This window comes from Diabrotica undecimpunctata, chromosome 2, assembly GCF_040954645.1.
Source record: "Diabrotica undecimpunctata isolate CICGRU chromosome 2, icDiaUnde3, whole genome shotgun sequence".
In the NCBI taxonomy this organism is placed as follows: Eukaryota; Metazoa; Arthropoda; class Insecta; order Coleoptera; family Chrysomelidae; genus Diabrotica; species Diabrotica undecimpunctata.
The window spans coordinates 145,438,972-145,457,315 of record NC_092804.1 but is presented as its reverse complement, the minus strand read 5'-3'; the positions used below and the strand labels follow the sequence as shown (position 1 = coordinate 145,457,315).

General features: G+C 37.0%; 1 protein-coding gene across 1 annotated transcript in view; it reads left to right on the top strand.

Moving 5' to 3' along the window:
* The window catches only part of amon (prohormone processing protease amontillado), a 210,908-nt gene that overhangs the window by 48,303 nt on the left and 144,261 nt on the right, over nt 1-18,344 (top strand). Inside the window, exon 2 of the mRNA XM_072523666.1 lies at nt 11,254-11,358. Within this exon, the coding sequence (XP_072379767.1) occupies nt 11,254-11,358 (105 nt within the window). The remainder of the gene's footprint in view (nt 1-11,253; nt 11,359-18,344) is intronic.

The following is an 18,344-nucleotide window of genomic DNA, read 5'->3' as shown; positions in this document are numbered from 1 at the left end:
CTACCTCTTAAAATATCAAGCTGAGACTGGTGAATATCCTTGTATTCTCAATATTTCTATACGGGGCAGAGACTTGGACTCTTTACGGACGCGAGCGCCAAAAAATTGATGCCTTTGAGATATGGTGCTGGAGAAGAATGCTGCGCATACCTTGGACATCTCATAGGACCAACGTTTCTATTCTAAATCAACTCGAGATTAAAAAGGCTGTCCACAATATGTCTGCAACATATTCTGCAATGTTTGGGTCACGTGCTTCGGAGAGGTGAAGATAGTTTGGAGAGATTAATTGTTTCCGGAAACCTTCCGGGGAGAAGATCAAGAGGACGATCACCAACTAGATGGTCCGACCAAATTAAGAATTTAGCTGGAAACTCGTTCTGCGAAGCTCTTAGAGCAGCTGAAGATAGAGATCAATGAAGAAAAATTGTTAGGAATATTGGAAGAAATCACGATCTTCAGTAATAGGGAAACGACAAGAGAGAGATATCATTGTTGGTCTGATGACTGTTTTGTAAATTCTGACTTTCAGTTCTTTCCCAATATTTTTATGTCTCCATTGTTTCATTCAGGGAACCTGAGGATCTGTTTGCTCTATTCACTCGATATTCCACTTCTGTTTTGAGCTTTCCGTAGCGAGATAATGTAATGCCTAGATATTTAAACTCCATCACTTCCTTATCTGACATTCCAACTCCAATTTACATCTTAGTAAATTTGCTATTATAACCATTTTTTGTAAAAATTCTTCTTCTTTTTCTTCCTCTTTATAGTCAATTCTGCTTGTTCATTGGCGGATTAATACCTCTATGGAAGGTTGTCACTCCATCTTTTGCGCGGTCGTCCGATACTTCTTCTGCTGATTGGTGACTTATCTCTTGCTATTTTGACGCTCCGTCCGGCTCGCGGAGATAAGAATACGGCCGGGGTCAGAAAGCCCTGCCTGTCGTAAGAGGCGACTAATGGGTAGGAATAGGGAGGTGGAGAGCCGTCGCTAGAGGTGTCGGGTTTGTAGAAACGCACACGGTCGCTTCGGCGACACGGTCACCGGTCTACACTCCTAGTATCCGAGACGAGACTACTCGTGGGACCACTCTACTCCCATTCCAAAAGAGCCTGGTGAGGTTGAACGAGCTGGGCCCGTAAATACCTCTCCTGACCTTGGTCAGGAGGGGTGTGGACACACCGCGCCTGACGGCGGTCAGGAGCGGTGTAGGTGCCCCGGCACGTACCCACCGGGAGATCCAAGAGTGGTAGAGGAGAGATCCTCGGCGGCGACCTGTCTACGTGTGAGGTGGAAATTCCTCCGCCTGCCAAACCTACCCGCCCGTAGTGTGGGAGTAACGGGTAGGCAAGGTACTCACAACACAGGTACTACGGGGAAGGTGGAGCCCCCGCGGGTTGCGTGTGCTAGACGTGTCGTGGTAACCCTACGGGGTACCCCCACAGGGGGACCCACGGGACGTCTTTGGTACGCGCCCCGTGGCACCTTCACATTGGTGTCGGACTCGTAGGGGCAGAGGTTTCGCTAAGAGCGTATGCCGAAAGGCCAGGAAGCTCAGGGTCCGGCCAAGTCTTTACTTGGAGGGCACGCCATTTTAGCAATGCTATTTTGACGACAAGGGTCTCCCCATTCTGCTTATGTGGTTATTTCATTCTTTTTTTATTTATTTTGTGTCCATTCATTTATACACTGTACGTTACATTTTCTTGTCTAATGTCTTCACTTCTCTTTCGATCTCTCAGCGTATTTACTGTAATTCTTCTCAGTACTCTTATCTCTGCCGTTTCCAGTAACCTTTGCATTGTGGCTGATTTCCTGACTTCATCTCAGTGTTAATGTGTCTGTTTCGCCATATAGTGTTATTAAGGGATCCTGCCAGTCTATTTGCTTTTTGTACTTGATCTCTCACTTCTTTGTCCATGTCTCCATAGCTAGACAGTGTTTTTGGTGAAATTAACATGTTCAATTTTCTGGCAATTATATTAAATTGGTGCAGCATATGTTGTAGATCATCTTCACTCTGAGAGAGTAATATTGCATCGTCTGCGTAGAAGATTATTTTAAGCTATTTTTCTCCCATTTGGTATCCTTTTTTAGTTCTTACTTTTTTAAGTATTTCATCTATAATCAGGTTGAATCCCCTGTTTTATTCCGTTACCAGCTTCAATACGATCAGTTGTTCTTTTACTTTAATTTTTATTGTGTTGTTTTCGTAGATATTTTCGATCGTTTTAATTATTCCTAGAGGTTCGGTTTTGCGTACAATAAGTGGATAATTTACTATTTAAAAGAATTAATTTGAAGGTATTCTCTCTCTCTCTATGACCATTGGTGAATATAATAATTATTCTAACATCATTTTTTAATAGAAAGGGTATTTCAAATATAATGGCGGAAATTTCTCGGAACAGTACAGCCTGAGCTAACAAAGCAGTGGCGTTCCAAAAAATACTTATGATTTAAATCAAATTGTTAAAGATAAGTAAACACAATGTATTAAACAATAATATTAGATTATATTTAACAATATTATTTTACATATATGTATGTGAATCCGTAACGTATTACAGTATTAATAAATATTAATTACAAAGATTGTTTTAAATTTAAACACCGTTTCTGTTTATATTATTGCTCATTATTACTCACTGAAACTTCACGATATTAAATAGAAGAATATACGAAATGATGGTAATAAAGTAAAAAAATAATACATACATATAAGACAGTTTTAAAAAATTATATTCATATATCATAATGTTAAATTATGTTATTCACTTTCATAATCAGATGCACTGTCGTCGTCGCCAGAATCATTTAAACCAATCATTAATTCCTCAGTAATTACATCTATATCACGTTCATTCTTCAAATACATACTTATCTTCGACCTTGACAACATGTTAGCACACGTTCTTCCAGTTATCTACAGTTACTCTAGCAAATTCCTGTTCCACCAACACTTTTACGTCTTCTAACTTAAACATTTTGTTTTGCAACTCCATTTTTTATTTCTGTCCAAACCATTTAGGGGTCAAGTCTGGATGATATGGCGGAAGATTTAAAGAAACATGTTCACATTCGTGCAGTACTTTGTCAAATTTATATTGAATATGATCGTGTTTGTGTCGTTTGATGATTTCGTACAATTGCGGTTTTAACATTGGCGTTACAAATGGTAAATTTTTTCTGTTAATCAAGATCTCATATCCGTTTTTTTTTAAATTACTGATGGGTGCTTTATTAATTTGTACATTATGATATGACGTATTCTCAGTAACAACTACGAATCCTACAGCAAATTTGCAATAACTTTTCTTTTATCCATTTTTCGTAATTTTCTAAATTCATATCATCATGATAATCTTCTGTCTTGGCTCCTGTTTTAGAAATCACAAGGGCATTTTGTATGAAACACATCCCCCACCACCATGTTCTATAACTAACCTACTTCCTTTTGAAACGTTTTTTGAACAATCCTTTGCCTCTCTCATCTGTCCAGGTATTTAGCGTAGTGTGTTCTACATGTACATATGTAGTTTCATCAACATAAATATACAGTTGACTTACCTTTACTTCCGTTCAATTAATAAACGTGGATTATCTTACGTTTTCTTCCATTTAAATCCCAAATATTTTACAATTCTGTAAAGAGAACTCACTCTTCCAGTCCACTCGTACACCTCTTCAAGCCTTTTTTTCAAAAGCTACAATGATACACGACAACGTTCAGTCTTATGAAAATGTTGAATGGTATTTCTAGTGAACTGTTTGTTCACTAGAACTCAAATCTGTCACGGTTGCTATCCTTTTAGTAAGTTTGTAGCTGGAAAATTGAGTGAATTATTTGACTGCATTTACTTGTTGAATGATCCTTTTACTGTACGTAAAAATTCTCCAGTAGCTTCGCTCACACATTGTAAACTATTCCTTTGGATTCTGCTGTCAATATTATCTGCTTACTCGTACTACACTTGACCATTTTCATTTTACACAATAGTTCTAATACGCGTGTTAGTGCCTTTCTTTTTGAGACTCTACAACATAATAAATACGAACTCTGTAGAAATCTAGTAACTAGAAATTCTCGAAAATAATTATTATCAGTTCTGTGTATGTCCTTAATGAGTCGTTAAGTTGTCATTAATAATGACTTTGTAATTACGGTTTTAAAGTAACCTATCCTAAATTAAAAATTTGGTAAGAATATAGAAAAACGATTGCATCGAAATGTAAGAAATTGGACATACAGCAATGGAAAACTTTTTAGAACGATTCTTAAACTATATACGTAGATAATTGAGGCATTTATCCGTAGTTTCAAGAGACATGATTTTATCAAAATTTTAAAACCGTTTAAAACTTTTGTAGGAGCTAACGTACACTAACTTATCAATTAACTTTTATCATTTCAAAAAATATGTGATTGCTTGCAATAAAAATAATTACATCGAATGTTCCGAGTTAAATTAATCATCCACCCCAACTCTGCACGCATTTATCTTATAAAGCTTTTTGGGGAAATCAATAACTTTTAATATTCGTGGGTAGACTGATTAAGATCAACCCACTTGATTAAACTACATCATTAACTGGGATAAAAATAAATACATAGTCCCTATAAATAACGACATCTCTTCTAACTCTGTCATAAACAATGTATGACGTTTTCTTGTTTATACTATAAAGCTTGTACAAACATAAATTTGAAATCCGTTAATGTGTTTCATGAACGGAATTACAAAATATCCAATAATATTTGATCATGAGATAAATTTATGCTTAATTAATTTAGAAAATTTCCTACAATTTTTATCCAAATGTTGTTTATAATTGAATATTACATGTTTCTATTATTTGACAATCACGTAAAAATTACGAAAATAACATATTAGCTTGTGTATTTATCGGAAATTAACCACAATTTTAATTTGATGTTTTGATTTCCACCTCACACATCGTTTTTAAAATATATTCAAAAAAATATTTTATTTTGTTACTTGGAAATAAAAAAATCTTTCTCACAGTTTAATTTTATCATAATACAGAAATTACTAACTTTATTCAACATAACAAAATTGATGTAGGTACTATTCATATCGGAAACTCACTTCCCTGACAAAACGATGTTCAAAAAATTCCTCATTATTCTATTTACAATACCAACCATCCTGATGACACAGTATGGTTGGTACAACTGTATCAGTTCTCAACCGTGGTCCTTTGACATTGCGGCAATGTACAGCCCTCAAGGCTTAATATCACCACAGCAGAATATGAGGACTTCTTTAGACATCTACAAGAACAGTTCTTAATTGGAGGTGACTGGAATGCCAAGCATACAGACCGGGGGTCAAAACTATGTACGACAAAAAGAAAAAAATCTCAGACAAGCCACAGCTAATACAAGTAGCTCTTACTTATGTACAGTGCAACCCACCTACTGGCCATCAGATCCAAATAAAATTTCAGATCTGCTTGATTTCCTTATCCACCATAACATAGCCTTAAATTATTTTGATATACAAGCATCCTGCGACCTGTCCAGTGACCATACCCCCATAATTGTCACACTATCTACGCACATTATAAAACGTCCGAATGTCCCTAAGTTGGCAACACCAAAGAATGACTGGAATGTATTTATTAAGTGTTACATAAATGAAAATATAAAATTAAATATTAGATTAAAGCAACCAGACGATATCAAGAACGCCGTGCTTCTTCTAACCCAAACTATACAGCCAGTTGCTGAAATAGCTACACCCCCTCAGAACGACAAAGAACAGACTGACACCAGCATATCCGTATACATAAAACGTCATGTTGCACAAAAAAGAAGAACCAGGCGCATATGGTAGACAAGTCGCAATCCTAATAGATAAAAATGAATATAATAGATTAACACAGCAACTTAAAACTGCTCTATAAGACGCGAAGAATGACACATTTGAACTATTCATTAACAGCCTGTGAAAACAACATTGGATCTAGAACCTGCATCTGGCAAGCAACGAAAACATTCAAAAGGCCTACAAAGAATATACCACGGCAACTTAAAAATGCTCTATAAAACGCGAGGAATGACACGTTTGAAGTATTCATTAACAGCCTGTGAAAAGAAGACTGAATCTAGAACCTGCATCTGGAAAGCAACGAAAACATTCAAAAGGCCTACACAGCATTAAGGAAAAGTGATTGAAGCTGGGGAAAAACTTAACAAGAAAATGCATCCATATTTGGAAAAGATCTCTCACACGTTTTTGTTACACCTCAACTTAACAACAATAACAATAAAGAAGAAGCCAAAAACTTCTTAGATACTCCCTGCCCAATGATGCTATTCATCAAATCCTTTACCCCTAATAATATGAAAAAACAATATTTCTTGATGCAATAACTACAAAGCATCAGGCTTCGACATGATCACCGGGCTAATTGTAAAAAAATTACCGAGGAAATCAATTGTCCTACTGACCACGATATATAATAATATTATAAGATTAGCCTATTACCCGATTATTTGGAAGATCGCACAAATAATTATGATTAGTAAACCAAATATTACCACCTCTTATAGACCTATCAGCTTACTTCCACTAATGTCAAATATATATATATATATATATATATATATATATATATATATATATATATATATATATATATCGAAAAAAGGAGTACGACCGTTAATCCAATATAAATACGGATCACTCGAAGAGTGGTGGGTTTTTCGGTCAAAAGTTGGAGAAAAAAGACAAAGAAGTTGGCTACTTCATGTATTTATTGAAGACGTTTCGCTCTCTAATCAGAAAACATCATCAGTTCATCTAAAAAGCACAATATAAAAAACCAAACATCCATAGACAAGTCAATACAAAAATGTGTTACATTAAAAAGACATGAAGCAGTTAGCCCTCCGCACAGGAACGAAACTAGCAGCGCCATCAAACGAGCGGGCGCCAAATCCAAACGTGATTTGTCCTTGGCTATCTCTGTTACCAATCTAGGTTTAATTTTATCTATGTTTAAAAACTAAAAACAACTAGAGCATTGACAAACGTCAACTTTTTTGACAAATAACCAAACGTTGGAATTTTTTTAATAACTCAATGCCAAACCAGAATTTTAGTATTTATTTAATTTATTCATCAAAATGAGCTTAAACTCAAATAAAATTAGTATGGTTGAATAGGTATTTTCAATACCTTTCAAACTAGGTATCACTTACCAGAAGGTGCTATTTAAAATTATCACTAACGTCATCTGTCAATATAGTCACTTGTTATAACTAGTTAAGAAGCCTACGCCTGCTTATTATTCTTCTTTCAAGTGCCATCTCTGCGGCGGATGTCGGCAATCATCATAGTTATTCGGACTTTTGAGACGGCTGCTCTGAAAAGTTCATTTGATGTACATCCGTACCACTCTCTCAGGTTGCGCAGCCATGACATTCTACGCCTCCTTATGCTTCTCGTTCCTTGGATCTTTCTCTGCATAATCAGTTGGAGCAAGGTGTATTTCTTTCCACGAACTTTTCTGGCTCTACACATAGGTAAACCATACTATGTCCGGAGACAATTTTACGGCAAGTTACCGACTTTTTAATAAACACCAAGTCCACTTCCAGTCATAGGTAAACAACACCATGTGGACTTGGTGTTGTTTACCTCTACTATATGTGTGCACCGTCATTTACCATTAGGACATAGTGTTATGTACCCTTGTACACTTCCCGTCATATAAAAATAGTACACTTTTTTTTCCCAATGTAAACCAGTGTTCAGACCAGAGATATATAAGATAGCCTCTCTTACATATCTCTGGTTCAGACTGGAGACTATGGTTCGTGAAACAATTCATTGTTGCCATCACAGATAACGGAATTGCACTAAATCTAAATTAAAAAATAACGTTCAAAAATGTGTTTAGATAAATATTATTTTTATTATTAACAACAAAAAACGGTATCTAATAAATTTAATAACCAGAGAGACGGTTGAGTTAATGTCCATAATGTTTGAAGAATTTTTTAATAATGGAGATATGACAAAATACTATTATTTCAGCAGTTTCGAATTATATTACATATATTTAAATTCCACACTTCTTCACTGTAAAAGTTATTCATTTTGTTTTAATTTCAAATTAAATTTTTAATTTTTCCAGTGTGTTTTATTTATTCTAGTATGCCACAACTCAATACAGTTTTGTGCTACACTTTACGAGAAACGAATGACAGCTCTCGATTTGAAATTAAACATAATAATTTAAAGTCATGTCTAAATTTTTTATTTTTTAACATTATTTTTGAAATAAAATATTTTCATAAATTACAATAAAACACGATTCAAGTCCTTCTTTTAGCTGGTTTGATATAATATATTCGTTATAAGAAAGAAGTGGACGAAAATGATAATTTGTTTGGAGATGAAAATTCGGATATTGATAAAATCTATGAGCATCTATGTGGTGAAAGCTCAGAATCGGACGACAATGATATGAGACGTATAAGTAAACCATCGAAAACAAATGTAAAAGAGAAAGCTATTATTACTCCTACGATTAGTGGGACAATAAAAAAAAATCTTCTTCAGAACTATTTATCCGTAAGCAGTGATGCAGGCAATTTCAATGAACATAATGAAGTTATTTTAGAAGAGGAGAAAAGTGTTAAAAGAAAGGTACAAAGTATAACTAAGTGCAATCCAAAAGGTAAAAAACGTGTAGTAAATGAACAAAATTGGGCCTGTATTGTTCGCAAACGAAAAATAGCTGGTGGGAAAGAGTATCTCAGTAAAAGAGGCAAAGACATGCCTGCAAAAATATTAAAGCCTCCTTGCATGTGTCGCATGAAATGCTCTGAAAGATTACCAGAATATAAAAGACAAAAAATTTTCAACTCATACTGGACTGAGACAAAAGTTTCAGATCTTAAAAAGCAATTTATCTTCTCATGTATCATCCCTACATCCAACCTACTCTTCGATCAAGAAAAAAAGATCTAAATTCTACCAAGTCCAAAAATAATACAGTACACTACCATTTTACAGTGAACAATCAGCTATTGAAGGTGTGCAAGGTTATGTTTTTAAACACACTTTGTATATCTAATTTGGTAGTAGTAAATATGTTGAAAAAAATTGAGCCAGGAGGTTTAATAAAAGCTGATCAAAGAAGTAGACACACGCCAACCAATAGAACTCCTACCGAAACTATAAATAGTATACATCAACATATTAAATCATTCCCAAAATACGAGAGTCATTATTCCAGAGAAAGGAGTAAGAGAATTTATCTGGGCACAGAACTTACAATAAAAAAGATGTATCAACTGTACATTGATGAATGCAATGAAAGACATGTAGATCCAAAGCTCAGAGCAAAAAAGTGGTTGTACGCAGATATTTTTAATAAAGACTTCAAGTTGTCGTTTAAACCGCCCGAAAGAGACATTTGCGATACATGCAGTACATTCACCGCTAAATTAAAAAATAGTCTTACTGCAGATGAACTAACCAGTATACGCTGATCATGATGTTCACCTAATTGAATCTAAAACTCGGTATAACTTAAAACAATTGGACTTTATAATAGCTAAAGAGTCACCAAAATACAAAGTACTATCTGGTGATTTGCAAAAATGTTTGCCTTCACCACTAACAAACAATTGTATTAGTTTCTACAAAAGGGAAGCTTTGGACATTAAATTTTACATTACATGATGCCAGTGATTCTTCTATTCTTCTGTACAATGTATAATGTGGGACGAATCGAAAGTGGCCCGAGGTGCAAATGAAATTGCCTCGTCAATTTTGAAATGGGCTGACAATACAATTCCAGGTAGTCAAGTAGACGACATCACTCTTTGGACTGATAACTGCTATGGCGAAAATAAAAATATAAGTATTATAATGTGCTATTTTTGGATACTGCGTACGTAACCTCAAATAAAGATGATCACTCAAAAGTTTTTACTGAAAGGGCACACACATATGGAAGCAGACACTGTTCATGCTTTAATCGAAAGAAAACAAACTCTCCAATTTGGCCATTTTAACACCATGGGACTGGCAACAACTAGTTAGGCAAACATCAGGTAAATACACAGTGCACAATATGGAACTTGCAGATTTCAAAAACTTCAAAACGCTGTTCGATAAGAAATTGTCACCTAATCCTCCTTTTGTAAGTAGAAAAAAGAATGTTAATAAAGACCTTGTTCTACTCTCAACATGTGTTTTCCTACAAGACCAACAAGAACACATTGGAAAGCTCTTTTATAAGACCGATTTCAATAATCAAAATATGTATGAAGTGGACTTCATGAGGTATCGAAGACAGCAAGTAACGTTTCCAGCCCAATTAAATCAAGTCTCAGTAATCCCATTACCAATCACAAAACAAAAGTACAATGACTTAATTGCACTACTGCCTTTTGTTCCGTCAGTTTGTCATGCGTTTTATCAAAAGTTAACACATAGCGATGTAGCCACAAACGATTACCCACAAGAAGATGAAGATGATATGGAGCATCTTTAACAGTTTTGAAACTTGTCGTCTATAATTTTACTTAATTATTATAACATTATAATATTTACCTCTAATAAAATAATAGTATAGGCTGTTTAATGTGTTTGTATTGTTTATTTCGTAAAGACCTTAACATGCAATGCCACATTATTTAAAAAAGTTGTTAGAGGTAAACAACGCTATGTCCAACTACACATTTTAAAAAAAATTTAAATAATGAACGGTAAACCTCAGGTATATAACACTTCATGGAATGAAAAACGATTATACACACCACAATAATAATATATTAATCTTGGTTAAATATAAGAAACATTTGAGTATTTACTGATTACAAATTTAAAAAATTTTAAAACTGCTCTCCTGAAAAAGTAAGAAAATGGACATAGTGTCCTTTACCTCCGAGGTACCGAATTATAACCGTTCAAAAGATACGAGGGGGGAACGGACTTTTGACTAACACTGTATATATATATATATATATATATATATATATATATATATATATATATATATATATATATATATATATGTATATATTTATATATATATATATATATATATATATATATATATCGCATTTAAAATGTTCATAAATACTTAATTTTAAGTTTAAAGGCCAATTTTGAAAATATTTTTCCACGTTTGTCCTATTCGATTTTATAAGATACCTAATATATTTGAGTGGATAATTGCAATTATTTTATTGGTTGCAGCTTCTGGGATCCAGGCGAGAATACCACTTCATAAACCATGGGATTCCAATTGCTAGAACGAAACGAAGCGTCCCACATATACGTAGGCTTAAAGTGGATCCACTGGTAATGTATAGTTTATTTCTTTTTTACGAATATTTTGGATTTTCAGTAAATAAGAAAATTTTAGTTAATACGTTCAAAAGTGTTCTATAAATATTGACATTCGCTTAACGATACTTTTCGGCTAAATTAGTAATCATGTTTTAGTTACCGATTGAACTGTGTCGCTCTACATATTGTTGTGGATTTATTAAAAGGTTCAATATTTATAACACTTACGGATTTAATTTATTTCTTTATTTATATTAACTTATCTGACAAATTTATATATATCCGTACGTTACAAATTCGCGAGCCCGGTTCAGAATTAACTGTCCCTCCATATAAAAATGTTGTATTTATATACGAAATCCTGATATACTAGAACAGCATCGAAAGATCGAGAAGCTTAGCCGGCTCATTCACCATAATTTTGGTTCCAGACTTCCACCGAAATTTCTACAATAAAACAGAATAATTAGTCATAAAAGTTAGGCCAGTATATTTATCGTAACATTGCCCCCCTCTTAAAAGATGGTTCCTCCTGGAACCTTGTCGGGACTGGAACCGGAACTGTATGCTGGTATCGGCAACTGGACCCTCTTTTACAACTTCCAGTTGTATAAAAATGACAAGGGACGGTTTTCTCTCCGCACCAGTAACTATGCGGATTGCAACAGACTAACACCTGGACTTCGGTGTCTTTAAAGATCTCCTCCACCATATTTCGGATAACCCTCCAATCTAATTGGCGGCACTCCAACTTTGGCATGGCTAACTTTTGCACGTCGGACTCTAGTACGTGCCCTCTCAATTGAAGTAAGGCTTCCCATACATTTCGGTAGGTAGGTTGGTCACGGGCAGTGTCTTTTGTTACCAGGTAGAAAAGGTAACGTGATGCATCTTGGAGTTTCAAGGTTTTACCGGGAGCTGGCACTTGGCATTGAAGTTCTGCAACTCGACCAAACTTCCTTCGAAAGACGGATGCCAACCCTGGTGCGTCTTTGATACTGGCCGGGATGGTAAGGGCCAGCGAGTAGTCATCGGGGAGCGCGAGTAGATCTTGCTTTTCTTCAGTGGTAACACCATGTCTCGCTTTACCGGTACCTCCATAGGCACCCATGAATTCCTCAAACGTGAGGTCAGACACATCTTGGACTTGGTTTACTTCCACTTCTTCATCTACGTCGTGGTCACCTTCGAAAGATGCCAACCGGTTATGGTGTACTATCATCGGCTTTCCCCTCGGAATCTTGCTTATTCGGTAGATGACATCGTTGATCTTCTTCATGATGAGGTATGGACCTTCCCAAAACTGCTGCAATTTGGGAGAACAACCTTTTCGCTTCTTGGGATTATACAGCCATACTTTGTCGTTCTTCTTAAAGCAACCCTTTTCGGCTTGTGTATCGTACCGTTTCTTCATTCGGTCGCTAGCGATCTGAAGGTGGGAACGGACCAACTCATGTACATCGTCCATTCTTCTTCGTAATTCGATCACATAATCTTCACCTGCTACATCTTCTCCAGGTCGACACCCAAATTCTAGATCACAAGGTAGTCGCATTTCGCGTCCGAATAGGACTCTGGCTGGTGTCTGGCCCGTTGATTCGTTAACAGCAGATCTGTAGGCCATTGTGAAGAACGGAAGGTATTGGTCCCAGTCTCGCTGATGATCGGACACCATCTTTGTCAAATACTTGCCAACTGTCCTATTCATTCGTTCTACCATACCATCCGATTGCGGATGATACGCGGTAGTTCTTGTTTTCTTCATGCCTAGTCTATCACATATTCCTTGGAATAGATCACTTTCAAAGTTCCTTCCTTGGTCACTATGGATCTCCAAAGGCACTCCAAATCGGCTGATATATTCTTGGATCAACTTATCTGCAACGGTGGCGGCCTTCTGGTCTGGAAGTGCATAAATCTCGACCCACTTAGTGAAGTAATCCATTACTACCAACATGTACTTGCCCCCATTTTCACTTTCTGGAAATGGCCCTGCAATGTCCAAAGCTATTCTTTCAAACGGGCTTCCAACATTATATTGTCTCATAGGAGCTCTCCTTTTCCGGTGAGGCCCGTTACTCGTAGCACAAATAGTACATTTCTTACACCAGTCTTTTACGTCGTCGGAACTGTTCATCCAATAAAACCGTTCCCGAATTCGCTGAAGGGTTTTCCTTACACCAAAATGCCCTCCCGATGGACTGTCGTGTAACTGACGAAGTACTTCGGCTATTCTGCTCTTTGGGATCACCAACTGTCTTCTTTTCTCTGAACCGTCATCATTTTCCAGGACTCGTTTGAGCAAGCCATCTTCGATGATAAATGAGTCCCACTGGGCCCAATACGTCTTAACTACTGAGCATAGGTTTGATATTTCCTGCCAAGGTGGTCGACGGTTTTCCTCTTTCCATTTTCGGATTTTCTGTATAACTGGATCTCTCTCTTGTTCTTCCCTTATCTTAGTAGGCGTCCAGTCGTCGTTGACAATCGTCGTTCTTAGCACTGCTGCTTCCTTGGATTCCGTTTTGTTGCAGTGGGAACACTCTGCGGGGCATGGCCTTCTGGAAAGAGAATCAGCATTTCTGTGGCTAACTCCGGCTCGGTGCTCAATCTTAAAATCGTATTCTTGGAGTCGTTCGATCCACCTGGCTATCTGACCCTCTGGATTCTTAAACTGCATCAACCACTTAAGGGCGGCATGGTCGGTTCGGATTAAAAACTTCCTTCCATAGAGGTATTGATAGAAGTGCTCTACTGATTTAACTACTGCTAGAAGTTCTCTTCTCGTGACGCAATAATTCCGCTCAGGTTTTGAAAGAACTTTACTAAAATATCCGAGGACTCGTTCCTGTCCTCCTTGAATCTGAGACAGCACTCCTCCAATTCCCACATTACTTGCATCCGTATCTAAGATGAACTCTCCTTCTGGCAGTGGATACCCCAAAATTGGTGCTGTTATTAAATGCTTTTTCAACGTTTCAAAGGCATTTTGGCAGTCTATATCCCAGCGGTATTCTCTTGCTTCCTCTGTAAGTCGCGTTAATGGCTTAGCGATATCTGCAAACTTCTTAATAAACCTCCGGTAGTAAGTACATAGTCCAAGAAAACTTCTCACTTGATGTTTGTCAGTTGGTTTTGGCCATTCCTTAATGGAATCGATTTTTCCCTTATCCACGGCCACTCCTTCTTTACTGACTATATGACCCAGATAATTGACTTTACCTTGAAATAGCTGGCACTTCTTGGGGTTTAGCATCAATTGGGCAGCTTTAAGTCGATTAAAAACGTTTTCTAAATTCCTCAAATGATCTTCGAATGTCTCCCCCAAGACGATTATGTCATCTAAATAAACCAGGCATGTTTTCCAAGATAACCCTCTCAACACATTTTCCATAAGCCTCTCAAATGTCGCAGGAGCATTACAAAGTCCAAATGGCATAACGTTGAATTGCCACAATCCAGATCCTGTGGTGAAGGCTGTCTTTTCTTTATCGACTGGGTCCATTTCTACCTGCCAGTATCCAGACTTCAAATCTAAAGTAGAAAACAATTTACTTCCAGCCAATGTGTCCAATGTGTCATCGATCCGAGGCAGAGGATAACTATCTTTCTTGGTAACGTTGTTCAGCAAACGGTAATCCACACAGAACCTCGTCGTTCCGTCTTTCTTCTTAACCAGGACCACCGGAGAGACCCATGGACTCGTAGAAGGTTCTATCACCCCGTCTTTCTTCATTTCCTGAACAATCGTTTCAGCTTCCTCTCTCTTCGCCTGTGGTAATCGTCGAGCTGTTTGACGAATTGGCTTAGCATTACCAGTATCAATTTTATGCTTAACAACCGTAGTTCTTCCCGTCTTTCCTCCTTTCGGTACGAAAATATCACGATACTGCCGAAGAAATTCCCTTAATTTCCTTTTCTCCATCTGATTTAGAGACTGTCCTGCAACTGCAACCATTTGGTCGAATTTGTCGTTGGAATTATCAGATGTTGTCGCCTGACGAATTATGGATGTCACAGGTACACAAGTTCCTACTTTTGTCTCTTTCTTTATGGTCACTGGGTAGTCGTTGACATTGATAAGTCTCACAGGAATTTCTTTAGCCGAAGTCACCAATTCCTTTCCAATTATGATTCCACGGCCAACCTCATCGTCGTGGTTCCAAGGCTCCATCATAACAGGTCTCCCTTCGTCTACAATTCCCTGTAGTCGCGCTACTATGATCGTTTCGCTTCTCGCAGGCACGACTGTATCTTCTGTAATGGCTGCTTGCACAGTGTTGTCATTATGTGGATGGAGAAATACCTCCTCGTTGCCAACTTTGATTACCTTATTCTTAAAATCCAATTGGAATCCATGCATATTCATTACGTCCATTCCTAATATAACATCCTCTTCGATGTCAGCAACTATAACAGTATGGACAAACTTTTCTGCCCCAATTCCCAATTGTACCTGGATTTCTCCATGAATGTTGGCATTTTCACCTGTAGCGGTCCGAAGTCGTAACCTCGTTGGTAACAGTTTCTTTCGGCTGTTTATAACTGTCGGGCGTATAATGGTTCTGGTCGCTCCGGTATCCACCAACAACGTATGCTTTTTACCATTTATGTCTCCATCTACATATACACTATCTTCACGACATTTCAAAGAAGCTATTAGTATGAGAGGGTCTTTGGAAAAGTTTTGGGTCGAAGCTGCCCCCCTAAGGCTGACCCGTTCTAGTTTTCCTGATGGTGAGTTTCTTGATTTGCGTCGTACCTAGGGTGTTTACAGGAGCTTCGTACGTGTCCTATTTCGCCACAATTCCAGCATCTGATGGTCTTCGTTTTCTTATATGTCATGCTTTTCATCATATTAACGAGCTGGTCAAGTTTATCTTCATCTCCTTCCTCTTTTACAGTCCTAACTTTACTGTACCCGCCAGAGGCCTGCGTAGCTGACTCGTATTCGAGGGCGGCGGATAGGACATCAACCAGCGTCTTGTGACGAGCTAATCGCAGTGTTCTCTGCATTTCATGATCACGAAGACCATCAATAAACGTTTGAACGGCCAATTTTTCCATCATGTCTTCGGGAGCTGTTGGATAAGCATATCGTACTAATCTGGCAATATCTACCTCATATTCTTGAAGAGCCTCATCTTTCTTCTGTCTACGATTTTTAAGCTGTGACTGATATACATGCTCCAAATGTTCGTGGCCATATCGCATATTTAACCTCTTCTTCAGTTGTTCGAAATCATCGGTCTCCTCTACGGCTATGGTCTGAAGCACATCTAAGGCATCTCCTCGAAGAGCGATAGTCAGGTTTACAGCCTTTTCTTTTTCAGACCATCCATTTGCTCTTGCGGCTGCTTCGAACTGTTTCATGTAGTTGTTCCATGATGATTTTCCGTCGAAAGTTGGGACTTTAACATGAATAGAACCTCCACTTCCTTCAAATTTCGGCCGTGTCTCCAACTTAAATTTCGTCTCGTCTTCTTTTATCTCCACTGTAATCGGATTGTTACCTCTCTCTGCTGTCCCTGTTTCTTCCATCTTCCTTTCCATCTCTTTAATCTTTTCTTCGAAGGCCAACTTATCGGCAGCAACTTGGTTTTTTAACGAAGATATTCTATCGTCCAGGGCAGACATCTCAGAAGTGACTTTAGAGATTTCTGAAGAGATGTTAGCAGAAACTTTGCTTTCCAGGGAAGAAATCTCGTTAGAAACTTTGTTTTCTAATGAGGCGATGTCGCCGGAAACTTTCGAAATATCGCCAGAAACTTTGTTCTCTAATTTCGAAATCGACGAGATAACAGCATCTTCAAATATATAAGTCTCTGGATCTAGTCCTTCTTCTAGCAAAGCGTTCTTTAGTCGTTGGACTAACTCAGCCTTTTTTCCGGTAGAAGCTAATTCTCTGTCTTCGAGATGTCTTCTTAAATTAGTCACTGTCAGCTCATAAATCGTCGTCATTTTCACAATTTATTTTATATTCACTTGTATTATTATTATAAGTCTAATTTATGTTCGATCTCACTCTGACACCATTTGTTGTGGATTTATTAAAAGGTTCAATATTTATAACACTTACGGATTTAATTTATTTCTTTATTTATATTAACTTATCTGACAAATTTATATATATCCGTACGTTACAAATTCGCGAGCCCGGTTCAGAATTAACTGTCCCTCCATATAAAAATGTTGTATTTATATACGAAATCCTGATATACTAGAACAGCATCGAAAGATCGAGAAGCTTAGCCGGCTCATTCACCATAATTTTGGTTCCAGACTTCCACCGAAATTTCTACAATAAAACAGAATAATTAGTCATAAAAGTTAGGCCAGTATATTTATCGTAACAATATTTACAATCTCTATGAGTCACTGACGTTTTCTTTTTCCTTGTGTTTAATTTTTAGGTGTCATTAACATATACTATAGAGTAGGATCTCACTAATCCGACACTTTAATAAACCGATACGGAACTCAGAGCTCACGCTTCGCACGTCCCTTTCCCTTTTCTAGTAAACGCAAAATGCTAATTGTGATCCCAATTTGTATCATTATGTGGCAAATAGACTTATATCTAATGCCGTGATACACACACAACATAACGACAACCAAGAAGATGAAAATATTGACACATCACCCACACACTCTTAGCTTAAGGCACTACCTAAAGACTAAGGATTTAACTTTTTAAGTTGCTTGTCAACATTTTCATGCATGGAATATAATGTCTGAAAATACAATGTAGCAGTGAATGCTGAAAGACATATTGAAAAGTCTTTCTGCTTCTTAAAGCAACTTCTATTATTCTCTTGACGTATTATCTTCTTGAACTGTTTAAAATGGAGAAAGCGCAACGTAATCTCTTTATAAATTTCATGACGTTAAAGAACTAATAGAAGCTTAAATAAAATCTGTAGTTATTGGTATTTTATGCTGCTGCAGTAAAAGTTTCCATTCACGCTAAGTTGTAATATTTAAAGTTAATATGATCA